This window comes from Chenopodium album, chromosome 1, assembly GCF_948465745.1.
Source record: "Chenopodium album chromosome 1, dcCheAlbu1.1, whole genome shotgun sequence".
NCBI lineage: Eukaryota > Viridiplantae > Streptophyta > Magnoliopsida > Caryophyllales > Amaranthaceae > Chenopodium > Chenopodium album.
The window spans coordinates 18,285,737-18,312,656 of NC_137834.1; the positions used below are offsets into that span (position 1 = coordinate 18,285,737).

Genomic DNA, 26,920 nt, shown 5'->3' on the forward strand with positions numbered 1-26,920 from the left:
TTATTCATGAAGTCTATTTAAATCTATCCAACATGGCGCGACACTTGGCGAAAAGTTAGATATTAGTTATATAATGTTGAAATCTACTTTGCTCGGCTCGGCTCTGTTATCTTGAGATCTGCTCTGCTCTGCTAAAATTTAATCTGCTCTGCTGCCTCTTGATTTGCTCTACTGTGCCCAGAAGCTCAAAAGAACGAGGCCTTAAACTAGCAAGTTAAACCGCCAACAACCAGCAACTAACTGCAAATTGTCAAACAGTGAAACAGGGCATTTGTGGTAGAAGACTAGAAGGCATAAGAAAAGAATTAGCTGAACTGCTGAAGGGCTGTAGCTCTCCAAAACAAAAATCCAGGCCAGCGGGTTTTCTCAATCTAAACATAATAATCACTCATTCAATCGGTATGTTAATGTCAGTTTTTCAAGTACACAGCTCTAAGTTTAGGGTTTGGTTCAATTAATTGTCTTACTTTTGTTAAGATGCTTATTTCTCTAATTCTAATTTTCATTTTAGTTAATCTGATTACTGTATTCGATTATGTGTGTTGAATTATTTTTGTTTAATCATGCAATCGACTTCGTTTTTCTCCTTTTTATCTGGGTGTAATGTCATTTATCTTTCAATCAAATTACTCAATTCAGTTCTTTGATTTAAATTTTTTTTTTAATGATGTTCAATTTTTTGAGTTACTTAAATTAATAAAATTCCATTATTAAATCTCTTTGGCTATGTGTAAATTCATTTTTACTTCTGTAAATGTGATTGCTTTATTTGTTTTTATGTGAATTTTATTACTAGTATATGTTAAGTTTTTTTTTTTTTTTCCTTTGCTTGTGTGCAATAATCCAGTCTAAGATTAAATGATTTACTGTATTTATATTTATTTACTATTTTTTGTTTATACTTCTTCCGTTTTCTTTTACTTGCAACACTTCCCTAAAAAGGAAATGTCACAATACTTGCAACACACTATAAAAGGAAAGTTACTTTAGGGAAAAACTATACTATTTCCCTTATTTAAAGCACATGGCCCACTAAATTACACTCCTAACATCCATTCATCCTATTTTAAAGTGTATTATATCATGTGAACCCCACATTTCTTAAATATCGTGAAAAAGTGTGTGTTGCATCTAAAAGAAAACGGAGGAAGTATATTTTTTTGTAAATTTTTGCTGTGATGATTCAGTTTCTTATGGTTATCTAGCATAGTTTAATTGCAGTTTATTTCATGAGCAAGTGAATTAACTTTGGGTGATATCTAATTTTTGATGCTCATAGTTCAATACCTTCTCAGTTTCCCCTAGTTTAAGATAGTTCAATCCTGCTATGGAAAAGCATTAAACGATTACATGAGGGACAGAAATTTTAGCAGTATGAAAATTAATAATATCCTACAGTAAGCAATAACCAAAATGAGGATTACAAAAATACCTGATAATTTACTCAAAATAGGATTACGAATGAAGTTAATTTGCTGACATAATCGGGGGAAGACAAGAATTTCAGTAACTCCGTAATACTTTGTTCAAATTCCAGCTTAGTACCCGATAACTCCTGAAGTGGTTTCCAATCAGAAAAGTTATTCTGCATTTCATTGTACTCTTGTCTGCTGGTATAGTAATATAGGCTTAAAATTTTGTTCACTTCATATGTCTATTAATATGATATTGTACCTTTACTCCTTCAGCGCACGCCCCTCCTGAGGGGCGAAGCCAGGAATTAAGACTCAGGGGGGCCGAGGTTTATATTAAACAAAATAGTACGGTACTTAACCATTGGGCTATGACAATAAGATAGTAATAATAATGTAAAAGTTTAATATTTATACTAATACTTAGGGGGCCAGCTTTGTTAAAAAAAGAGCTAGTTGTTGGGCCACGAGGGGCCGGGCCTCCAACAGCCCCCCCCCCCCCCCTTCCCCCGTGGCTCCGCCCTTGGCCCTCCTGCTCTGGATCAGGGATTAGGGCTGATATGCTGATTAGATTTGACTCGCTTTTAATGAACTCTCATTGAAAGTATCAGCTTGAATGAACTCTTATACCCCCTCTTCCTAGTACTGTATACTCCATACATTTTCTCTTGCCACAAAGTTTTTCTTGTGCTTTTGATTATAGAGATATTCTAACTTCGGCAGGTTGGTTAACATTTTATGGATTATTTAGGAGATTGGAGGGCTAGTTGATGCTAAGTGGACATGGAATGAGTACCCGGTTGACAAGTTTGAATGCAACAAAAAGTTCTGTGTCGGTATTGTCGGCTGTTTTGAGACGACAACAGGTCTTGATAAGATCATTAGGAGGTAGCCCTGACCAAAATTGCGCTGTGAAAATGAGTGTGATGGAGGCCGATGCGATGAACATCATTAGAAGGATCACTCCTACTCTTGACTTATCAAGATATAAAGGACAGGCTGGTGAGCTCATACCATCTCTCTTTTGCTACTGTTAAGCTTTTGGATTTTGAATGCATTGAATTGGGAACGAAAAGGACATTGTCTTTACTTGTATGTGTGTATGTTGATTTTAGCAGTATTTGATATGCTGTGATGTTCTTCAGGATATTATAGATATATTTAGCTTAAAATGTTTCGTTTATTCTTGAAGTTGTGTGATTTAAGTACAGACCTTTGGCTGCAACAAATATAGATTGATTGGTTTTGGGTTATGAACACTCAGAAACTTAAGAGTAGAGTAGCTTATTAAAGGTAGCAACTGGAGAAACATCAAGGTGTGAGTAATCAACACTGAGGAATGGAAGTTTTATTCAAGCATATCAATGCATTTTTATATGCCTATAAGAGCAACTCTAATGGGGGGGTGTAATGTGTAAATGACCTGTTTGCAATTTTTGTTAAATGTAGCTGCAGTTCAACCGTTGGAGAGCAAAATAATTGACCTGTGTCTAAGCAGCAGCTGTTGCTTAACAAAGCTAAAATCTTGGAAAAAATATTAAATTTCCAAAATAAATTAATATTGCATAATAGAAGTGTGAGATACATTATAGTAATGTTCTAATATAATTTGAAAGTCTAATTTGGCAAAGCAAACTACGATATCTTATAATTTGTCATTGAAGTTTCTTGAATGTACTTAATCAGAAGGTTGCCTTTGCTTCTAGCAGGTGCGAAATCTTCAAAATCACTAGGTTCTCAAAATATGGTTCATCTATATGATGAAGAGAGGTTGGGTGTGAATGTGTGATTTTAGAACGAGATATAAATTTCATTTTCAAGAACAAAATTATTGACATGTTTCAATATAGTTTGTTATTTCTTAAGTTCATAGCTATTCTTCTGGAAACAAGATACATGCAAGCTGTTCCTCAAAAGTTGCATATGAGTTGATTTGAATGTTTTGATGTATTTCTTGGGCTGTTGTAATTTCCCCCTAAATATCTGGCATAAGAGGCATTCTAGTTATTTTGTTTGGAGTGTACTCAAAGATTCTGACATACAAGCTGCTATGTGTCAGGGAAAATAGCTGTTGTTGGGGGTTGTCGTGAATACACTGGCGCTCCTTACTTCGCAGCAATCTCAGCATTAAAAATTGTTAGTATATTTCCAAGTTACTAATAATATTTTATAAATTGCTTCATTTTCTATTCTCACTGATTTAGACCTGAGTTTTGGTGGCTTTGTTTTCCTTTATTTTAGGGTGCAGATTTGTCACATGTTTTTTGCACTAAAGATGCAGCTCCAATCATAAAATGCTACAGTCCTGAGCTGATTGTGCACCCGGTATTGGAAGAGTCATATAATGTCAAGTAAAGCTGGATCCTGGTGCTTTCATTTGATTATCTATACTATCTGTGTTTGACATTGTGGTAATGTGGAACATCTTTTTCAGGGACGAGGACAAAGGGTTTATTGCAAACAAGGTTCTTTCTGAAGTTAAGAAGTGGATGGAGCGATTTGATTGTCTTGTTATTGGCCCAGGCCTTGGGAGGGATCCATTTCTTCTGGTATGCCTTCCTGTCCTTCGTGCATTCTGGAAGATTGTTGTCTATTCTCAACCCCTGTATTAATTGTTTTAATGTTACATGAGTAGTTTATAATGGCATCATTTTACATTCTACACAACTGGCAACTTTTCTACTGGTGTGAAAACTGTCCACCTGAATGGGTGAATCAAGTGTTATGCTTTATAGAATTATAGTATTTTGTTAATTTTTGAAGAGGTGATTGTAAAATAAAATTTGAGTGCATCGTATAAGTATGGGTAGGAGGAGAGGAAAGTTGTAGTTGAAGAAAGTTCAGTCGAATTTGTTTTATCTAACATTACTTGATTCCATTTTATTTTTTATTTTTATTTTTTTCCTTTTGCTTTATTTTGTATTTATTCAACTTTACTGTGTACTCTATGGTTTAGACCTCTTATGCCTACATAATACTTATTTTATGTGTGAATGCCACTGACAATGGCTGTTCATTGTGCTGGCCTTCATTTTGTTTGTACAAAATATATTTCTTCTGTACTAATTTCTTAAACAGTTTTATTATTTTATTTCAAGTTCTGATGTGTTCTTGTTTTTGGTGTGCAGGATTGTGTGAGTAAAATTATAATACATGCTCGTCAGTTGAATGTCCCACTTGTTATAGATGGGGTAAGTGTTTATGATTTACTATAACATCAAACTCCACTTGTGTCATTTTAGTATTTTACTATCTACACAGCAGTATTAACAATAATCCAATGTCTATATATAGCCTCCTAAGCTCTTATTAGCTAGGATTTGTTGATTCCATTACAACCTGTGTTTTGCAGGATGGACTATTTCTTGTAACCAATTCTCTTGATCTGGTTAGCGGTTATCCTTTTGCTGTGCTTACACCCAATGTAAATGAGTACAAGCGCCTTGTGCAGAAAGTGCTCAATTGTGAAGTAAATGAAGAAGAGTCTTCAGCCGAGCTACTGGCTCTTGTTAAAGGGTAAATCATTTAGATTTACTTATAATTTTGCAGTTCTTCTCTATAGTGATAACATTTAAGGACTTAACTAAGTGCCGCTAGAATAAGGGGGAGGAAAATACACCAAAAAAATTGAACAAGAAAAAGTAATATTCTATCCAATCTAAAACTTGGCTTTCAAAAAGTAAAAAATGAAATAAATACTTAACATCAAAGTTATAAGGGGGACTTCTATAGTCTAATTGATGGCCTTTCAAGATTCTTGTGTGTTTTAAATTTTAACCTTTTGTGTTTAAAATATGGACTATATGGTGTGTTCTTGCTTCCATAGTTGAGGTTCTATGCAATGGTCTTAGTTTCTTTCATGTATCCATTTGGAATATATATTGAGTCTTGACATCATTTGAAGTCATAATGGCATAGTTTTCTCTTTTTAATTCCCTGTGGGACAACGTTTTCTTCTTGGAGATTTGAATGTTCTCTTTTGCTTTAATCGACACCGTACTAGGTAGAGGTCGGATAGAATTAGCCAAATACACCACGTCAGTCGGCTACTCCGATGATACAACTCTACTTATTCCTAGATACAGAAACACCACTAGGAACAATTAAGAGAATCCTTGGATACAGAAACCACCAAGGAGGTTAGGGAGATTAAGCTCAACCTAAGAACACTCAACGTGTTTAAATATATTTTATATGCAAAAGCTTGTCTTTCACAGGTTACATATATGGCTATTTATAGCCTTCATTAAGCAACTATTACAACTACTAGTAATTAATACAAAGCTAGCTAATTGCAGAAGTTTAAAAGCAATGTTGAATTTCAACATTGTCGACATGGGGGGTATGGAGTGTCGACATGGAAGGGACTTCTAGAAGTAGTAGTCAAACCTTGTCAAACTCTCCCTATTGGTGACGACTCGACCTCAAGTCAGAACACAAGCAACTGCGGATTCTTCCAAGGCCATTGTAAACATTGATACTGATGCAATAGAGCTCTTCTCTTGGTTTGGCTTCGTTAACAAATCCCTTTTTAGTGGTGCTAAAACAATTTTGATACCATCCTTTTCAAAGGAATAAGTATTTTGGAATCCATCATGAATTGCACGACGGTCATACTGCCATAGGCGACCCAAAAGTAGGTGACAAGCATCCATAGGGATGACATCACACCATACCTTAAAGACTTTGACATCATTCCCTTTCTTCAACCATGTGAGCTTGTAAGGATAAAGGTGATCCTTCGTAGGCAATCACATTCTCACCACTACCACTATCAATGATGATATCACATATTTTGCCATGAGATGTGTTGTCTGTCCCCTCTTCTTTGATTGGGGCGACATTAAGGATACGACGAACAACCTATGATTCGCCTTCGTCCAAAACCTCTTGGTGTGATGTCATCCCTATGGATGCTTGTTACCTACTTTTGGGTTGCCCATGGCATACCGTCGTGCAATTCATGATGGATTTCAAAATACTTATTCCTTTGAAAAGGATGGTGTCAAAATTATTTTAGCACCACTAAAAAGGGATTTGTTAACGAAGCTAGGCCAAGAGAAGAGTTCTATTGTATCAGAATCATTGTTTACAATGGCCTTGGAAGAATCCGCAGTTGCTTGTGTTCTAGTCATGCAAAAGGATGAGGAAAATCAAAGACTCAAGGTCGGGTCTTCTCCAATAGGGAAAGTTTGACAAGGTTTGACTACTACTTCTAGAAGTCCCTTCCATGTCGACACTCCTACCCAATGATGCACGGGTACGCCGAAGGGTGGCTGTTTCCCCATGGCGTACCCTCGAAAGGTGGTACGGGAAGCTATTTTGGGGACGGCTGGGAGGAGCTCTGGAAACGTTTCGGAGACGGATCTTCTTCCATTTTGACGTCCCCAGTACAAGCCTAACCCATTTTTTAGAAAAAACCCCCAATGCCAAGATTTCTTGGATTCCTTGCCAGCGACCACCTGCTGCGACCCAGGAGGCCATGATTCCTTGCCAGCAACCACCTGCGATCCACTCAGAAACCGGCGACCACCTGCAATCCACTCAGACACCGGCGACCACCTGCGATTCTTTCTACTTCTATTTTTACAGACTAAAGTTTTTCCATTTTAATGGTTAATGTGATTATTTGAATAATATTTTTTTACTTTCAATTTACTGATTACTGGACAATAGCCTCAGTTAGGGCCCTCAACAAGTCAGTAGGTTTGTCGTTTTTTTTTATTTTTTTGAAACCTGTTTGTCGTTTAATTTGTGCTTTGTTTTATTTTATTTTATTTCTTTTCTTTTTTTCGTTTTAAGTGGTTATAATTATGTGTTAAAAAAATGGTTAAAGTAATATTACTACCTCCGGTCCAAATTACTCGCAACTTTGGAATATTTTATATCTCACAAATAATACCCCAAAGTTGTGAGTAATTTGGACCGGAGGTAGTATATAATTATCATGTGACTATGTGATTAAAACATTAATTTTTTTTGAAACTTTTTATGTATTTATATTTTGCTAAATTAATTTTTGCCGTATCCATGCCGTACCCGTTTTTTAAAAATTTGAGTTTGCCGTATTCCGTCCCCGTATACGTACCCGTTTTTGTACCTGTATCCGTTTCCGTGCAACCTAGCTCCTACCCCCCCCCCCCATGCCGACAATGTTGAAATTCAACATTGCATTTAAACTTCTGCAATTAGCTAACTTTGTACTTCATATTAATTACTAATAGTTGTAATAGCTGCTTAATGAAGGCTATAAGTAGCCATAGATGTGAAATGTGAAAGACAAGCTTTTGCATATGAAATATAATTAAACACGTTAAGTGTTCTTAGTTTGAGCTTAATCTCCCTAACCTCCTTGTGGTGTTTTTGTATCCAAGGATTCTCTCAATTGTTCCTAGTGGTGTTTCTGTGTAGCTGTATCGTCGGAGTAGGCGGCCGACGTGGTGTATTTGGCTAATTCTATGTGACCCCTACCTAGTACGGTGTCAAATGAGGCTACCTTGTGATATTTGGTGGAGTAGGCTGGTGATGATGCGGTGGAGCTCACACCTGGGCAAGTATTTATTTTTTATTATTTCAAAATTAAGGTGGCACGGGAATGAAGAGGAATGTGGGTTATTTATGGTGACCGGCGACAGAGTAATTGAAAGGTAGTTTATGGTGGCGATTGGGTGGGTTTAATTTTCTGGGTGATTATACTAAGAGCTACGACAATGAGCATTGAAGCGGGTTTTGGCAACACGACAACTTTAATGGAGGTTAGCCGAAAAGTAAGCAAAACCTTGGCTCTGGTACCGTACCAGGTAGGAGTCCGATAGAATTAGCCAAATACACCACGTCAGTCGGCTACTCTGACGATACAACTCTACTTATTCCTAAATACGGAAACACCACTAGAAACAATTGAGAGAATCCTTGGATACAGAAACACCACCAATGAGGTTAGGGAGATTAAGCTCAATCTAAGAACACTCTACGTGTTTAATTATATTTCATGTGCATAAGCTTGTCTTTCACAGGTTACATCTATGGCTATTTATAGCCTTCATTAAGCAACTATTAAAACTACTAGTAATTAATACAAAGCTAGCTAATTGCAGAAGCTTAAATGCAATCTTGAATTTTAACATTGCAGGCATGGGGAGGTATGGAGTGTCAACATGGAAAGGATTTCTAGAAGTAGTTTCTAGAAGTAGCGGTCAAACCTTGTCATTAATGCTATGTATACAAAGTGTAAGATTTGATTTGGAGATGAGTAAATTCCTTGTAGTGGATTTGGAGTGAGTTCATGTTCTTCTTTGCTTTAATGCTCTCTCTGTACTGCTTCTCTTGTTGTTACATTTGTTGCTGGACTTTAAGGCATCATTAAGTGTCTGATAAAGTTTGACTCTTTGGCAGTGAATTATCTGTCTGTCTTAGCCAAGTTGCTGGACATATTGTAATTTTTAATCAGCCTAATGGTAATGCATGTACCTTACTTCAAAGGTATGCATGCCTGTTTTTGTCATGATGATGTGACGAGTGTTCAAATTTTAAGTGTCTACTATATCTTTTTAATGTACGTAAGTCATTGGGAAGATCGAAAGAGACTGTTTTTCAAAAAAAAAAAAAAAAACAAAAATAAATAAATAAATAAAAATCTCTTTTCTGATAACCTAGTTCCACAGCCATGGTATTTTAGTGTTTTCTTAATTCTATATTTGCAGCATTTTAATCAGACCCAATACAATTTTGAATGTAACTTATATGATATTTTTGGTGCTATTGCACTAATAATCAGATTGATTGCTAACAATCATGGGTAATAGGGGGAAAAAAATAATTGGGGGAATAATTAAGGATATAGTTGTATGGATAATACTGAAGGTGAGAATCGCCAATTATAACTGGCCAACTTTTAATAGGTTGGTCCTTTCCTTAGATTAACTTTCTCTCACTAGATTCTTGTATATCTTTCTTACATTCTCTTAAACTATTTATCAATTATCACCACGTATATCTTTCTTCAGTCTTCTTCTCCATCACTATTGTAAATAACTTCCTGACAATTGCACATCCTACCCTTCTTGATTCAACTGTGTAACAAACTCAGGTATAATGACCTAGTTAACCCTGGTTTCTCCAAGCATAAGTAAATTTGATAGGTGTAATGCATCATAATACGGAGGTAATGTGTTTAATGTCGCAGGCGTAGAGAAACCTAGAGCACAATCCTGCTCTTCTTTTCCGTTATATCTGTTCATTGTTAGTTTTAGGGGTTGGGATGTGCCCATTATGCTCATGTGCATTTAACCTACTGCTGAACTTGTATTTAATTTTTTAAATGAGAAAAGGTGGTTAATGTAACTTTGTGAGTTAAACATTAAGAATTCATTGGCATATTAACTGAAGGAGGTTTCTGGATTCTCTAGGATTGGAGGCGTAACAGTTCTGAGGAAAGGGAAGTCTGATCTAATTTGTGATGGTGATGCAGGTGCTATTTTGTCTTAGTCATGCTAATATTAATTTGTTGTCAGCCAACTAATGGGAGGAATTTTTTTAGTGCGATTTCAGCTTCAATGACTAATCTTTTGGGTTTCCTTTGCTCCTGCTTTGTGTAGTCTGTTCAGTGAGCATCTTTGGTTCTCCTAGGCGTTGTGGTGGCCAGGGTGATATACTCTCTGGGAGGTAAGCTCACTATGCTGTAAACTAAGACTAATTGTCGGCCCAAGCGATACCCTGGTTGATTGCACATGCTATGATATTATTATTATTATTATTTTTTTTTTTATTATTATTTTTTTTAACGCAATTCAAAATAGCTGTCGACAAAATGTAAAAGTAAAGTTGATGATAGGTATTTAATTTTTTTGTGAGTATTGATAGGATTTAAATATATAATAAAGGTGCATATACGTTACTCATTGAATAGTGTTCTCTTTTAGTTAGAACATATTATAGGTCGGTGTGATAAACTGAACAATATAATTGCGTGGATTCGATAGCGACTCCTATGCTAATCAAGTGAAAGGTTGTTTGTTCAAATCTTGTTTGACATGTATTTTAAACAATACTAATTTGAGTTGAAGGCTTGTTAAAGATGAGGCGGTCACTGACTTACTGGTAATTAGATAGCATATCTTTTTCCTTCGGTTTTAGGAATAGTAAAGATGACATTGGTAATACTATTACAATCCTCAGGATATCGGGCTATCAGGTTATATAGCCTTTGGCTAAAATTACTTATCTTGGTAATTAAGTAATGTTCTTACCACTCTAGTGATCAAATGTATTAAACTGATTAACTGACCAAAATAATTATTCTGCCAATACAAGGCCAAAATATGTTCTGACCACTCTGGTGATCGAATGTATTAGATTGATAACAATACAAGCCAAAATATGTTTTGTTTTGTGAGAAGTATTGCTTATGATGTGACCGTCTCCTAATGCCAGTGTCGCTGTATACTTATCGTGGTCTCGACAATCCATAAAATTGGCTGAGGGAGATCTGGGAATAGGGTATGTTATGCATTCTTCACTCTCTCCACTGTTTAAGATTGTGGAATAATTTTTATACCTATGTTGTATTAAACTACTTAACAGGACAATGAACCCAACCTTGATGGGATGTGTAGCTGGCTCTGCTTTACTGCGGAAAGCTGCATCCATAGCATTTCAGAATAAAAAGCGGGCAACTCTTACGAGCGATATAATTGAGTTTTTGGGGATAAGGTATAACTTCTGGCTATCCCAATGAATTTTCTTTTCCTTTTGAGATATAAGTTGAAACAGTGACCGACTTTGCAGAGCAGGTGAATATCTTAAATCTTTTACATTTTCTGCAGTTTGGAAGATATCTGTCCGATCTAGTAATTTTGCAACTTGTTTAATGTTGGTGCTTCCAGGCTTCATGACCCTTTACAAGAACATAATGACGTGAGAAGTAAGTTGTTGCTTACTTCTCTTCCCGTTTCATGTAGATTGTAAAAATACTGTTGCTAGTTGCTACTTAAAGTTGAGGTCTAGATTTGGTGTTTGGCAAGCTCAATGCACTCTTATAAATTTGTCCAGCTCAGACGGTGATCAAATATCTAGATATGCTTACATGCTAAAATAAGGTCATGGGGTTCATAAGGTTTGATACAAATTTAATTTGGTTTCCGGTGATGACGTGTATGATTTCATGGAGTAGTTGGCTTGGAACCTTAAGTATTGCTAAAGTATGCACCACGATACTGACCCGTTCTCTGAGCTGCAAGGTTTATGATGCTGAAATATTGCATTTGAGTCTGAGATTATTGTTTAAATTTTTTTTTTTTTTTTTTTTACACAATCAATAAAATACACGTTGGAATTATTCAGAGTAATTAATTAATTATACATTTATAATCTGGTACTTGTTGAATTGTTGCATATAATGCAAACTGTAACTGTAAATGAGTGGTTATAATCATTATGCTGTAGGCCTGTAGGGTGTAGTTGCGGAACCATTTGGAAACCCTTCCCATGCTAATACAGTTACAGAGTAAGAAAATCCAAGGCACTCTGAAGGTTTTCCTAGCAGTTATCCCAGTGATACTCCCTCTGTCCTTGAATTTTTTGCCCTATTGACTATAAAGTACTTTTAATCTATAAGAGATAACATAGTCCTAGAGAACTTGTTGCATTCGTCTCATTGTATAATTTATTAATATCTAGTTTTTATAATTTTTTTTCCACATGAAATGAAAATACAACCGTTTTAAAATGCATCTTAGAGACCGTGAAAAGTCAAATGCTGCAAAATATTAGGGACGGAGAGAGTAGCAAGGAAAACGATTTGAAGACATGCATAGGCGGCTGCCCCTACGCATCAGATGCATCAAATGCCTTAGCTTTGAATACGCATGACTCAAATCAGCATTTACATGTGCCTGGAATCCAGTAGCACTACAGCAATTCTGATTTCCAAGCTAATTTGCTTGGTCTTCAATAAGTGCAGCTCTATCCGAATAGTATCAAATTTCTTTCCTGTCTACATGGGTAGGCAGCTAGAGCAAGATCAATCCATAACCCTCATTCATGTAAAATTTGTCAAACTATGCAAGGACCGAACATCAGAATATTTTGTCTGAAAAAAAAGAGAAAAAAAATCAGAACAAATGTCATGTTAGACAAATGAGAGTATTCAGAGTAATTATTAAATAAATAAAAAACATTCTACTCTCCCACTGTTCTATACCGCATCTTTAACAAGGCACGTAAAATTTGTACAAGTGCCACATCGGATAATACTGGTCAAAAGATAAAGTATTAACTTATGTTTAATTATTTAAATATTAATTAGAAATAATTATTTTGGGTAAAATAATTTAAATTAGCCCATTTAAATTAGTGTTATATTATTGTTAAGCCCAACATCCAATTACATCAAACCCTAACCTTAGGGATGTCTCACTCTATAAATAGAGACTCTCTACTTCATTTGGAAGAAGAGGAGGAAACAAGAGGAACTGCACCAGAAAACAGAGAAAATTTCTCAAAAAACTCTAAACCTCTCCAAAGAAAAACCTTTGAAACCTAGAAGAAGAACAACGCCAGAACATCACCTCTACATCAAATAGTCATCAACAATCATAGGTCTACATCGAATAGTGGAGATTGAATCACAGGAGCAAATTAGAGATTGTACCCAAAATCACCAAATTAATAAAATTAACATTTTATTTCATTGATTTTGAATCTATGTTATGCAAATTTTAAATTGGAAAAATTAATAAGAAAGGTCCCAACTATTAGCATTAGGGGCTCTTCTAAAAATGGTGCTTGACTTATTATGACTTATGACTGGGTAAACCAGTAAATATTGCCACGTGTTGCAATTTTGTTGGCCCATTCATTTTTACAAAATTTACTTAATTAACCTCTTCCTTCTCCACCTACCATCTCCAACCACTGGACACCACCCATCAGTCCATCCACCTAGACCCACGCCCACCTGTCTCCTGCACCACTTCCCACAATATCGCTCACCTATAGGGGTGAAACAAACTCGGTTTAAAACCGAACCAAACCGAATAACAAATATGGTTCGATTTTTTTTAAAAGTGGTTTAGTTTCGGTTTGCAAAATCCAGAAATCGAAATTATGTGGTTCGGTTTCGGTTTCGGAAAATGAAAAACCAAAAAACCGAAACTAAACCGAAATTTCGGCCCAACCCCAAAAAACCATAGTATATAAAGGGAAAAAAAAACCCTAATCCTTCTTCAGCCACTTTCCGCCCTTTCTCTCTGCTTTCCTCCTCTTCTTTGCTCCTTTCTCTGTCCTCTTCGATCTCTTCTTTCTCTCTCTTCTTCGATCACCTCTTTTCTTTTCCTCTTTCTTGTTTTTCTCCTTGCCTCTACTCCTCTTTGTCTTCAAAATTAGCACGAAATTTGCGATTTTTTATATTAAAGCAAAGATTTTTCATGGTCAAAACGAAGGTTTTCGACTTTTCGTAACAAAATTCACGAAATTTGGCCAAAACGAAGGTTTTAATGGCCAAATTTGACAATGAAAACTCTAGATCTAGAGTTTTCATGGTTGAATTTGACCATTTTAAACCAAATTCGAGATGAAATTTAAGGGCCATTTTTGGTTTAAAAGGTATGTTTTCTTGTTTTTAATTTTCTTTATTTTTTTGAATTTTTAATAAATCCATTAATATGATTTGATTTTTGGTAAGTTTTGTGCTTGAATTGTTTTGGTAAATTTCATTAGTTTTGGTAAAAATCTGGTGGTGGTGGTTTCAGTTTGGTGTGGGTGGGGGTGGGTTGTTAGTTTGTTGTGGCTTTGGTTTGGTTTGATTCGGTTTTGATTGGTGTGGTTTGGTTCGATTTTTTTGCAAAATTTGATGTCTATGATACTTGATAGGAAAATTCGGTGCGGTTTGGTTTTTTTATGAAAACCGAAATTTAGGGGTTCGTTTGGCATTACTGTGGTTTTCTGTTTTTTGGTTTTTTGTTTTTTTGTTTTTTTTAAAGTATATGATATATGCCCCATAATGAATCAAAATTTTTTTGAACTTATTAAAATCATGATAATTTTGAAAACTGACAACAGAAAAGTGGAAACACCTTTTTCTTGTTTGCTGTTTTTGGTTTTTGGTTTTCAAAAAAACAGGAAACTGAAAACCAAAACTGATGCCAAACAAGCCCTAGGTGGTTTGGTTTGGTTCGGTTTCAAAGCCAAAGTGGTGCAGTGTGGTTTGCAAAATCAAGAAACTGAAATAGAGTGGTTCGGTTTCGGTTTGGGCAAAAAACCAAACCGAAAACCGAACTTTCACCCCTACTCACCTATCCTTACCACCACCCACGTTCCCACACATCTCAACTTGAGAGGAAGAGATAGCTAAAGTAGGGCGGTGGCTAGTGTATAGGATGATCTACGATGGTGGCTGGGTTTAGGAAAGGAGGACGCTCTTAGAGTATGTCTTGGGTTCTAGTTGGAGAGGAGTGAAGTTGCAGCAACAGGTGGTTAGGGGTCCATCCGTTCATGTGCGGTTGTCAGTGGCTCGGTGTAGAGATTGATGGCTTGGTGGCCGTGGAAAGGGTCAAGTAGGTAGAATGGGGGGAGAACATTTTTTTAAAAACAATAATATATTAAAGCATTAGCGAATTGATTCGTGACATGTGGTGTCAATAACCGGTTTAACCGGTCTTAAACAGGTCAAGGTCTGTTTGTGGAAGGACCACCCCATAGTTAGGACTATCATGAATTAATTAGTAGTTTAACCCTTTTAAAGAAGAATGCCAATAGTTAGGACCTTCCCTATTAATTTTTCCAAAAAAAATGTGTTTACAACTACCTCAGTGCGAAGTTAGAGGGCACATTAATTACCATAGTGATCATTCTATTGGGAGGGAAAGACAATATAAATGGGTCAAAGATTAACTGCGCTCATTACCAATTGATCAGCTATGATTCATATGAGCTCACTGCCAATAATCGACCTCCATCCCTATTACTTATGAGTTTACTACCATTTGATCAGCTACAGTTGTTTCATCTATCAACACCAACTCCAACTTATGCAATGTGTCAAAGATTTGTTCCCTGAATGGGTGGGATTCATCCTCTGCTCCAAATGTGTGAAGATTATGATCTATTTCAATTGCACTGAAGCCAACTGGTCTTTGAATCTTCTTGTCTCTCAATGTTGTCCTCAACCTAGCAGCATCCTGATGCCGGCCTGCATCCTCATACATCTTGACCAAAATGAGATAACGCCCTGAATTTTCAGGGTCTAAATCAAACAGCTTTTTCGCTACTTCCTCAGCAAGTTCAATGTTATTATGTATCCTACAAGCACCAAGCAAGGCACCATAGACATCCTTCCCTGCCTCAATAGGCATAGTCTTAATAAATTTCATTGCTTCGTCTAGTAGACCTGCCCGGCTGTACAAATCTATGATACAAGCATAATGCTCAGGAATTTTCTCAACTTCATAGTGTTCCATCTTATTAAACAATTCTAAGCCTTCTGAAATCATCCCTGCATGACTACAGGCTGAGAGTAAACACAAAAATACTAGATCATCTGGCCATAATCCAGTATCTACAAGTTGGGAAAATAACTTCAGTGCTTCTCCAGCATGTCCATGTGTTCCATAAGCCCTAATCATCGCATTCCAAACCACAATGTTTTTATCAGATACTTGATCAAATATCAACTTTGCAGAACCTAAGCGCCCAATATTAGCATAGAATGATATAAGACCACTACCAAAGGCCGCATCAAGTTCCATGCAAGATTTTACAATGTAAGAATGAATCCATAAACCTTCTTTGATAGCTGGTTGTTGAGCACAAGCAGGAAGAATGCCTACCAGTGTAGCTTTATCTGGCGAAATTGTTTCATCATTTAGCATAATATGAAAGAGTTCTAGACCCTCAATGGGAACACCATTAACAACATAAGCAGAAATTATCGAATTCCAACTTACAATATCTTTTTGTTGCATTTCATCAAACAACTCCCTAGATGAATTAACTTCTCGACACTTCCCATAAAATGCCACAAGAGCATTACCAACAAAGAGATCCGAAGCAAACCCAGATTTAACTATATACCCATGAATAACCTGACCCATTCTAATCTCTTTCGCTCCGCCACAAGCCTTTAACACAAACGGAAGTGTGTATTGATCTACAGCAATACTGGCCATCCGCATTAAAACAAAGGAACTCAATGCATCCTCAAAGTGCCCATGTTTTGAATAACCCTGTAATAACATATTCCATAAGAAAATATCTCTTTCAGGCAATTTATCAAACACCTTCCGTGCATCTTCCATACTCGAAGCTGCAAGCTCAATGTATTTCCCTAAAAGCTTTGAAGCAACAAATGGGTTTTGCTCATAATCTCGAACAATAATCTGGGCATGAATTTGTTTCAAGTTTCTTTCACTCGAACACATTTTAAGCAAGTGAATGTAATCATGAGAATCTCTGATATGCACATTGCAATTCCTCCAATTACTATAACTCCTGTAATTTGATCTAACACTACACAAAATCACCAATTTCCGAAGTGATCCATTCATCTCCCTTGATTATTTTTAATCACTCTCTTCTACAGTTGGAGGTTTATATCATTGATTAAATTAGGGCTCAAAGATTCATGTGTATCACGTATAATGAACAATTTTTGTTGGGAATTTCGTCGAACACATGGTCTACAATAAGCGTTCATGTTTGAATTGAATATACCATGAAATTGGGGAAGATGACTGCTTATTATCCAGCCAATTGGATCTCGATTTTTAGCGGATTGGCATTTTAGAGGTTGCCGAGTCCTTTTGAGTTTTGTGAATTTTATTTTGTGACGAGAGAGGAAACGAGTTAAGAATACAAGTAGGTACTCAATTCTTCAATTTTTCATATTTTAGGTACTCAATTTTTTTTGCTCACCTTTTAGATACTCAAATTTATTTTCAGGCTAATTATAAACTAATTCCCTAATTGCGTTGGTTTAAAAACTAATTCCATAGATATTGCTTAATTATAAACTAATTCCCTAATTGCGTTGGTTTAAAAACTAATTCCCACGGTACTGTCCACGTAGGACTGGTACAAGGTTCGTATTTTTTTTTTTTTTTGGTTCAACATAGGACAGCTAACGGTGATAGCGGTTCTATATAGTAGAATCGTATAGAACCGCTAACACCATTAGCGGTTCTTAGATAATAACCGCTAAAGTCATTAGCGTTTCTTTTCTAATTTAATAATATCACACCTTTTTTTTTGGAAAAAAATAATAACATCACACCTATAATATTCTCACGAAGAACAAAAACAAAGGAGTGCAGTATCATCCAAACTCCACAACACGTCCACCGGACTTCCTTGCGGCGACCACCAAACTTGACCACCACGGCAGCGGTGTACGGACACGTACGACCTCCACGGCAGCGGTAACACATATAATTTGTCCCAATTGTATCTTTCAACCATCAATTTGAGAGGTTAGCCCTAATTTTCCCTTTTATTTTTTTTTTCATTCATCATGTATATTGTAATTTAATTCCTAAATTAATTTGATACTAAGTGTATGTATGAGCGTAAATTTCTAAAATTTCATGGTGATAATGCAATATTTTATGAGTATAATTTGATGCTTTACTTAAGTGGTGGAATTTGTTCATGTCAAGCTCTGTTCTAGTAATTTGGTTCTTCAAACAATATCATTGCATGCAATAATTCATTAATTTATGTATTCTTAATTTGGTTATCAAGTTATATATTTTAAAATTGTGGTTTTGTGTAATTTGCATGTTAGAATTCTTTATTTAGAATATGGAGATGTCAAATTTCCCTCTACTCTGTTTTATGCGCGGGGAACTTGTAGAAACAGGAGGTGACGTGTCATATATTGGTGGGGAGAATAGATTTTTGCTAGTCAGTAGTTCTATGGGTTTCTCGGAGGTTCTGAGTAAGATATATGAAGTTGCGGGGTGTGATTCTCGATATTTTGAGTTGAAGATGAGAATGAGGTATCCTACACACAACTCATATGCAGCCATTCGATTGAATGATGATAGCTCATTAAAAAACATGTGGGCTGCTGTAAGACAATATTCAATGTCTAATATTCAATTGTATTTAGAATTTGTTCCCAAGCAAGCAAGTGTGGTAGATAACACGAGTTCTTTTCCTACCGTTCAATCTTTGTCGGGTATGGTCCCAAACTCGCAAGGAAGAATTCCTAATGAAGGGAGGGTATCATTTACAAGAATGCTTACCGATGATCATTATGTTGTTGATCATTTATCGGATGTGACTTCTCCAACACCCTCACCTCAATCAGGCTTTGCTTCCTTTGGTGATTATAATTCATTACACCCCGAGCTAGATACGCTAGGTGATGATGTTATGGTGGATAGTGATGAGGGTGAAGATGATGATGTGAGAGAAGCTAATGAGATGCTTATTAAGGAAAGTGCACCAACACATGATTTTAACAATGTTCCAGATGTAGACCCAGAAGTGCTTGATTCTTGGAGAACTTGGTCGGGGAACAACAACTTTTCTCTTCGGGGTGTGTTTAAAGTTGGTCAAGAGTTTGATACTTTGCAGCAGTTAAAAAACGCTGTTAAACAGTATTCTATATCCAAAAATCAAACTTTTCGAGTGAAGGAAGTGCAACCTGAAAAATATGTTGTTGAGTGCATAAGAAAGGAAAAGTGCAAATGTCCTTGGAGGTTGCGTGCAATCAAGTTACCAGCACTTCCTACATTTAGAATTGTGAAGTACGAAGGACCTCATGCAAGCACATGTGTTGGTGAAATTAATAATCTTGACCATCCCCTTTTGTCGTCTGATTTTGTGTGTGGTGTTATACTTGATCTCATACGAGCCGACCCTTCTTTAAAAGTTTGTGCTATAGTGCCAGTTATTAAAGATCGATTTCGATATACCATAACATACTAGAGGGCTTGGTTAGCCAAGCAGAAGGCAATCACTACTATTTTTGGGGATTGGGATAAATCATATGAAGAGTTACCCATATTTATGCAAGCTTTAAAAGAGTCAAATGAGGGTACAATGGTTCATTGGTGTATGACACCAACATTAGACCCTTCTACTCATGTGTTCCAGAGATTTTTTTGGGCATTCAAGCCATCTATTGATGGCTTTGACCATTGTCGCCCACTTATTACCATTGATGGCACCCATCTTTACGGAAAATACAAGGGGACACTTCTCATTGCCATGGCCACAGATGCTAATTTTCAGTTGTTTCCTCTTGCTTTTGCCGTTGTTGAAGGTGAGACGGGTGATGCATGGGAATGGTTCATGTTATGCATACGGCAATTTGTTACTCAAAGAAAGGGTTTTTGTGTCATTTCAGATAGGCATGCCTCGATTTTGAAAACAATGACCGCTGTTGGAAGTGGATGGGAAGAACCACATGCTCATCACAGGTTTTGTATTCGTCATCTAGCCTCAAATTTCAACTCCAAATTTAAGAATGCTCACTTGAAAAACCTACTTGGTCGTGCCGCGGATGCACGTCAAAAGAATAAGTTCATACACTACTTTAACAAGATTGGTGAATTGAAATTGGAAGCACGTGAATGGTTGGCAGAGAAACCATTGTATAAGTGGTCAATATATCATGATGGTGGTTTTAGGTACGGCATACGAACCACAAATATGTCAGAGTGCTTCAATGGGGTAATGAAAGAAGCTCGTTTTTTACCTATTACTGCTCTAGTAAAAATGACGTTCTATAGAGTGAATTCTTACTTTGTGACTAGGCGTGGTTGGGGTAAAAGAAGACTGCAAGAAGGTTATGAGTACAGTGAAAAGGCATTGAAAACTATCGATGATAACTTTAAAAAATCAGCAGCACATAAGGTTGATCCTTTTGATTATGAGAAGGGCTTGTTTGCAGTTGAAACTGGTTGTGGTAATCGAGCTTCTGGAAAAGGTGGTCATGTTCATACTGTGAACCTATCTAAAAGGACTTGTACATGTCAAAAACTGACCATCTATAAGCTTCCATGCTCTCATGTTTTAGCTGTTTGTCGACATCGAAGCTTATCATATGCTGATTTTGTTGACCCTTTCTTCAGAATAACAGAGTATAGGGATACTTATAAGAATACTTTCATGCCTGTACCTGATGTTTCGAGATGGCCTCCATATGTTGGCCCTAAAATTGTTGCTCCCCCTACTCAAAAGCGCGCCCCTGGACGCACCCCTTCAAGTAGGTTTCGAAACGAGATGGATGAAAAGATACGAGCAAAAAAGCAATGCAGCATATGTCATTTTAGAGGGCATAACAAGACCACTTGTAGATATAGGAATAACAGTCAAATTTCGGGGTAAATCGATTTTATTTATTTTTAATAGTTTACATTAGTCAGCATGCTTGTGTTTAACATTCAATTGTAATTATACAATATGCAGTCATGTGCTAACCTATTTGCATTTATTTTGAATTCAGGTCAAATGGTCCACTCGGGCCCCCTTGACCGTTCCGTTCTTATTTACCAAGAGGATCATAGGAGTGAGGATGTGTGGAAAGGAGTAGCACGAGGAGATAAGGTATTGTCATGTAGGGAGCATTTATTTTCTTTGACTCAGAATTGGGTAGTAGATAATCGAATGTTGAGTTATGTTAAGCAAGCAGGCTTCTATGGAGTGCACAGACTACGATGTTCTGTAGGTCTTGATCGACCTCTCATTACCGCTTTGGTTGAGAGGTGGAGACAAGAAACGCATACATTCCACTTGGCAATTGGTGAGGCAACTATTACTTTAGGGGATGTGGCCGTCTTGTTAGGGTTGCGAGTACACGGTGATGCTGTCATCGGATCCACTTCTCAAAAATGGTCTGCACTTGTAGAAGAATTGCTAGGAGTTATGTCAGGGGTTGATGATACAACTCAGAAGCCAGCACTCAAGGGTTCTGCACTCAGATTATCTTGGTTGAGGAAAAACTTCTCAAACTTGTCCCCAGATGCTGATGACCTTACAGTGCAGAGATTTGCAAGAGCATATATACTTATGCTTATGGGATCTGTTTTGTTTGCTGATAAGAGTGGTGATGCAGTTCAGCTTATTTACTTACCACTTTTGTCAGATCTTCATACAGCAGGAAGCTATAGTTGGGGTAGTGCAACGCTTGCCTTTTTGTATAGGCAATTATGTCGAGCTTGTAGACGTGAGGCAAAGGAGATAGGAGGACCTTTGTTATTGCTTCAATTATGGTCATGGGAGCATATACACATTGGTGTACCAGCAATATCTCGACTTCGACAGATCGACAATAATCCTCCAGAGCAGCAGCCTGAGGATGTAACAGATCCTCAGATACTTGGCTCTCAACATATGAAGGGCATTGACCCTTTAGCATGCAGGTACATCTGATTCTAGTTATAGGTTCTGTCCCTTTTTTTTTAACTTGAGATTTATACTCTAATTTCAGTTGGTTACGTGTATACTTTACGCGCGTGGAATCAGCTAGCGGTGGCCTTTCATATTACAGGGACTCATTGGATCACCAAAGTGATGATCAAATCAATCAATCAAAGCCTTAATCCCAAAAGTGGGGTCGGCTAACATGAACCAAATTTGATTATTCCGTGTAGTCATCAACATAAATCTTTCTCCTCCATCCCTTACGATCCAAAACTTCATCCTCACGTAAATCCATGCACTTCATATCCTTCCTCACTCCTTCCAACCAAGTCATCTTTGGTCTCCCTCTTCCTCGTTTAATCCCTCCATGGTCCCACTCTTCCACTCTTCGCACCGGTGCACCCTCGGGTCTCCGTCTTACATGTCCAAACCAACGCAGACGATTTTCCCTTAATTTATCTACAATGCCCGCCACACCTACTTTCTTGCGAATAACCTCATTTCTGATTCTATCTCTTAAAGTGTTTCCACACATCCACCTTAACATGCGCATTTCCGTAACCTCCATCTTTTTAATATGCTCTTTCTTAGAAGCCCAACATTCTGTACCAAAGTGATGATCAGGTATAATTTTTACAGACTGCTAGCTTCCCCTTTGCTTTCCTCTCTCTTTTCTTTTCTTTTTTTTTTTGTTGGTTTATTACTAGTTTTCTGTTGTCAGATGCTATGTATGTTTTAGCAACTTTTAATCTTAGATTTTCTGATGGTTTTAACAATTCTCTACTTTGTTAGTAGGCTGTAGGTCTTCTTACAGTTCACAAGATAAAGATTGATACATTTTAGTACAAACAGTTAAATAGAAACTCAAAATACAGTGCAAACTTATTTATTTTAACATATTTGTAGTCCTTCAATTCTTATTTCTTAATGCAGATTCGGTATAGGTTCTTATATTAATTTAAGCATCATATGAGCTATGATAAGTCAGCATCATATGAGCTATGATAAGTGCCAAACTTGTTTGCTGAACCCACTTAATGAACAAAATGTTGCAATGCTAATTTATTACTTTTATAATGCTTTAGAGTAGTTGATTCATCTGTGGTTATACCAATTCTTTGTATATTTGTTTACTTTCATAAAGCATGATGCATCTTTGTTTACTTTTTTTTTTTAAAACCAATTCTTTGTTTACTTTAATATGCTGAATATTGACAATATTAAGGCTCGAGCTTAATTAGAACCATTCTTGAAGTTGAAATGCATAGTTCCAAATATTTAAGGCAATAATAAAACTATTTTAAAACTATAGATGTACAATTTGAATGTCATCTCTTTGGTGTATGCTTTTAATAGATGACATGGCAGCCGTATACGGAGGATATTCTTTCTTTACTTCCGAAAATATGTCGAAGCGATACACATGTGTGGCGTACTTACTCACCACTAATTTGTTTTGACATTGTTGAGTATCATCTTCCCGATCGAGTGATGCGGCAGTTTGGATTTGACCAAACTATCCCTCTTCCGTGTAACACGAGTGAGTCACTTCATCGTATTGATCGTAGAGGTGCAAAAAACAAAAATTATGTCAAGATCCATGCCAAGTATTTAGAAGAGTGGAATAAGCGAGAAGATAGAGTTGTTGGTGGCACTTTGGCCAAGGGTCAAACAACAACATTGGATGCCTATTTAGCTTGGTATCGGACAATTACAAAGCTTATTATCACTCCGCCGGACCAAGAACGTCCTTCAACTAAATATCAGCCCGCCTCTAATGAGTTTGTGCTTGTAAGAATTACGCAATGGTGCTTATGTGATTTTTTTTTTCTTCTGATGACAATTAAAATTTAAAGAGCTAACTTTTTTTTTATTTTTATCTAGTCTGAAACAGTTGCCGAGGTTGTGAGAACGTGCACTCGTGTGGATGAGTCTACTTCCGATTTTCCCGTTGACAAAGCTTTGGAGTTGGCATTGCACACCTTACAAAGTTTAGCAAGTTCCTGCACCGAGACCTTGCATACAGTTGGCAAAGCATACATGCTCCATGATGTAGGTGTCACCACTCAATCAACATCCTCATTTGGTATCCTTGCTTCTAGGCCACCACGACACATCCCTAATTCTCCTACTCCTGCTCCTACTGATACTTCTATTGCTGTCAATCCTACTATTGCTGCTGCCACTTCTACTACTACTCCTGCTGCCACTTCTACTCAAGCTGCTACTGCCACTTCTTCTGTTGCTACTGCCACTCCTTCTTCATTTGCTACTGCCACTCCTCCTCCTCAATGTACTCCTCCTCTTTGTCCTCCTACCTCCCCACTTACTTCTCCCATATCACCACATACTACGCTCAGCCCATCTTCATTCTCTTTGAACTACGAGTCTTCTCCTCATCAATCTTGTACTCCCAAACTACAATTGACATACCTAAGACGATCACGCACCTTGAGTTCTACTATTTCACAGCTATCACCCATTACAGAGGTTAATGAATCTGCATTTGGATCATCGGAACATCATTCAAAGAAGCAGCGTGGATCCTAGGTGTTAGATAACTAGAAGCACTTTTTTGGTCTTAAATTATATGTAAATAACATTTTGTTTATATTTTGATGAACATATGTTTAGTTTGTGTTGGAGAAATGCATTAGGACTTTTGTATATAATAAGCTGGATAATCTTTGCTATTAACTTTGTCTTGGATGAATGCATATTTGTTGGTTTGTCACAGATTCTTTATATTAGGCATTATGCCTTTTAATATTTTCAGGTTCATATTTTTTTGGAGCACACTTACAGGTTTAAATAGCAGTTTTAAAGTGGTAGGCTCACAATTAAAAACCGCTAATGCAGTCTGCGGTTTTACTACAAAAAACGCTAACATTATTTGCGGTTTATATGTCAGCTTTGTCAATGGTGTTTGCTATTTAATTATTAGAACCGCTAATGATGTTAGCGGTTCTATACGATTCTACTGTATAGAACCGCTATCACCGTTAGCGGTTCTATGTTGAACCAAAAAAAAAAAAAAAAAAAATACGAACCTTGTACCAGTCCTACGTGGACAGTACCGTGGGAATTAGTTTTTAAACCAACGCAATTAGGGAATTAGTTTATAATTAAGCAATATCTATGGAAATCGTTCCTAATCATACTTAATTAAAAAAAAAAATTTAAAAATATTATTTTTAAAAAAAATCAATACTTCCTCCATTTTTAAATACTTGTTCCATTTCTCCATGCGCGCATTTTTAGGAGAAATTGGAGAAAGTAATAAAATATGGAGGTAGTGGGGTATGTTAGAGAATAAAAAATTGAAAAAGGAAAAGTAGTGGAGGAGAATTGGAGGATAGAGAATATGAAAGTAATAAAATATGATTTATGATGGGTCCACTAGGTAAGAGAAATTAATTAAATATTGTACAAGCTTTCTAAATAAAGAAATAGAGCAAATATTTAAAAACGGTGATAAAGAAAAGTGGAGCACGTATTTAAAAACGGAGGGAGTATATAACTAATTTTTTTGTTGAAGCATTCAAAAAGCAGCAAAACAGAATCAATCCAGTTTTCTTATCTTAAATTCAAAATCAATATAGCTGCTGCTTCTTCAAGATCTTCCCCTCTGTACTGCAGTCCAGTTGATGCAAAACATATACATTAATCAAACCCTTGCGCATAATAAAAAACAATCAAACAAAATCCATCAACAACACTAGCATAATCAATCAACAAACAACAACACAACAACAAATTATGTCTAAAAAAAACAACAAATCAACAACATCAATTTCGTTCACAAAACCCACAAAACCATAAACCTAACTCGGAAAATAAGATCATCAATTGGCCAAAAAATTCGAAATTTATATCAAAATAACAACAAAAAACAATGAGTAATGAAGGTTACCTCAAAAAATGGTTGCGCTAAGTGTCATTTTCCCCAAATTTACCCAAAGTAATGCTCGTGTTCTTCACCTAATGCGCAGCTATTTTCCAAAATTGGAAAGAATAAAGGGGGAATAAAGGGAACAGAAGAACAAGAAAAGGGGGAAAAAAATTTTGACCCGCGCTTTTTTAATTCGGGTGGGCCCCACTTAGAGTTAACCCAAGGTACTGAATTGTTTACCAAGGGTACTCAGTTCTTAAGGAGAATTAATTTTTTTTTCCAGAATTTGGTACTCAGTACCCAAACGGTGAAGAAAATAAATTCAGTACCTAAACGGTGAAAAATTGTAGAATTGAGTACCCAAATTTGTGCTTAACTCGAGAGGAAATAGTAGGGAATTTAATTATACCACGAATACAATTTTGTGAATTTATTGTTGGAGCATTCGTATTTTACTATTCCCTCCATTTTGAAATATTTCTTCACTTTTCAAATTCGGCGGTTTATACTTCCTCTATTCTTTTTTACTTGACTTGTTTCTTTAATCACGCTTGCCAATATAAAACTTTAGCGGTCAATAACTTTAATTCTCCATAGTTAAAAAATATAAAAGTTATATATTATGATAGTACTTATTGAGACGGATTCAAAATGATCCAACATGAATATGTTTTTCCTTACATATTATTCACAAAACACGGTCAAAGGAGGGGTGGTGAATAGTGTAAAAGTCAAAGCGGATCAAGTAAAAAAGAACAGAGGAAGTATATACTAGCTTCATTTCCTTAATTAAAAAAACTTTTATAATATTTAATTCATTTCTCAAATTAATGGACCCAACATAAATCATATTCTAATAATTTTATATTTCCTTTCCTTCAATCCTCTCAACTACTTTTGTATTTTACAATTTTTTATTCTTCCACCAACCACACTGCCTCCATATTTTATTACGTTTTTCAACGTGAATTGCTAAACACCGCCAACAAAAATGATCACCACCGCCAATATTCGATGTGAATGGACAATCGTACCCTTATTACTTCACCACCCCTTATCCTCCCGGCGACCCACAACCCCTTCTGTTTGGCGATGACCACCACCACCCGGATCGACGACCCACCATACCCTCCTCTATGACGACCCACCATACCCTCCTCTATGACGACCCACGACCTTCCCTCGCCGGCGGAAAGGTGGTGGTTTAATATAAATATTTTTTATTTCAGGCAACCGCGGTAACCAGAGC

At 36.5% G+C, this 26,920-nt stretch overlaps 2 protein-coding genes and 1 pseudogene across 2 annotated transcripts; 2 read left to right on the plus strand and 1 right to left on the minus strand.

The window, feature by feature from the left end:
* Positions 1-242: 242 nt before the first annotated feature.
* Positions 243-11,526, plus strand: LOC145642486 (ATP-dependent (S)-NAD(P)H-hydrate dehydratase-like). The gene is made up of 12 exons (XM_081693693.1): positions 243-399; positions 2,164-2,414; positions 3,472-3,548; positions 3,654-3,763; positions 3,847-3,961; positions 4,541-4,603; positions 4,765-4,928; positions 9,821-9,882; positions 10,010-10,076; positions 10,845-10,910; positions 10,995-11,123; positions 11,237-11,526. Exons 2-12 carry the CDS (start codon positions 2,183-2,185, stop codon positions 11,259-11,261), a joined length of 1,110 nt encoding a protein of 369 aa, XP_081549819.1. The 5' UTR covers positions 243-399; positions 2,164-2,182; the 3' UTR covers positions 11,262-11,526.
* A 3,850-nt stretch (positions 11,527-15,376) lies between these two features.
* Positions 15,377-16,828, minus strand: LOC145629056 (pentatricopeptide repeat-containing protein At3g12770 pseudogene; annotated as a pseudogene).
* A 6,318-nt stretch (positions 16,829-23,146) lies between these two features.
* LOC145569939 (serine/threonine-protein phosphatase 7 long form homolog) lies at positions 23,147-24,515 on the plus strand. Its single transcript, XM_081628942.1, has 2 exons — positions 23,147-23,570; positions 23,664-24,515. The coding sequence occupies exons 1-2, from the start codon at positions 23,271-23,273 to the stop codon at positions 24,327-24,329; spliced, it is 966 nt and encodes a 321-aa protein (XP_081485068.1). The 5' UTR covers positions 23,147-23,270; the 3' UTR covers positions 24,330-24,515.
* The last annotated feature ends 2,405 nt before the right edge of the window (positions 24,516-26,920 follow it).

Coding starts and splice junctions, on each gene's coding strand:
- LOC145642486 (XM_081693693.1), top strand. CDS start 2,183: ATGCTAAGTGGACATGGAATGAGTACCCGGTTGACAAGTTTGAATGCA. Junction 3,549..3,653: donor CAATCTCAGCATTAAAAATT/GTTAGTATATTT, acceptor CCTTTATTTTAG/GGTGCAGATTTGTCACATGT. Junction 4,604..4,764: donor TCCCACTTGTTATAGATGGG/GTAAGTGTTTAT, acceptor TGTGTTTTGCAG/GATGGACTATTTCTTGTAAC.
- LOC145569939 (XM_081628942.1), top strand. CDS start 23,271: ATGCGGCAGTTTGGATTTGACCAAACTATCCCTCTTCCGTGTAACACG. Junction 23,571..23,663: donor CCTCTAATGAGTTTGTGCTT/GTAAGAATTACG, acceptor ATTTTTATCTAG/TCTGAAACAGTTGCCGAGGT.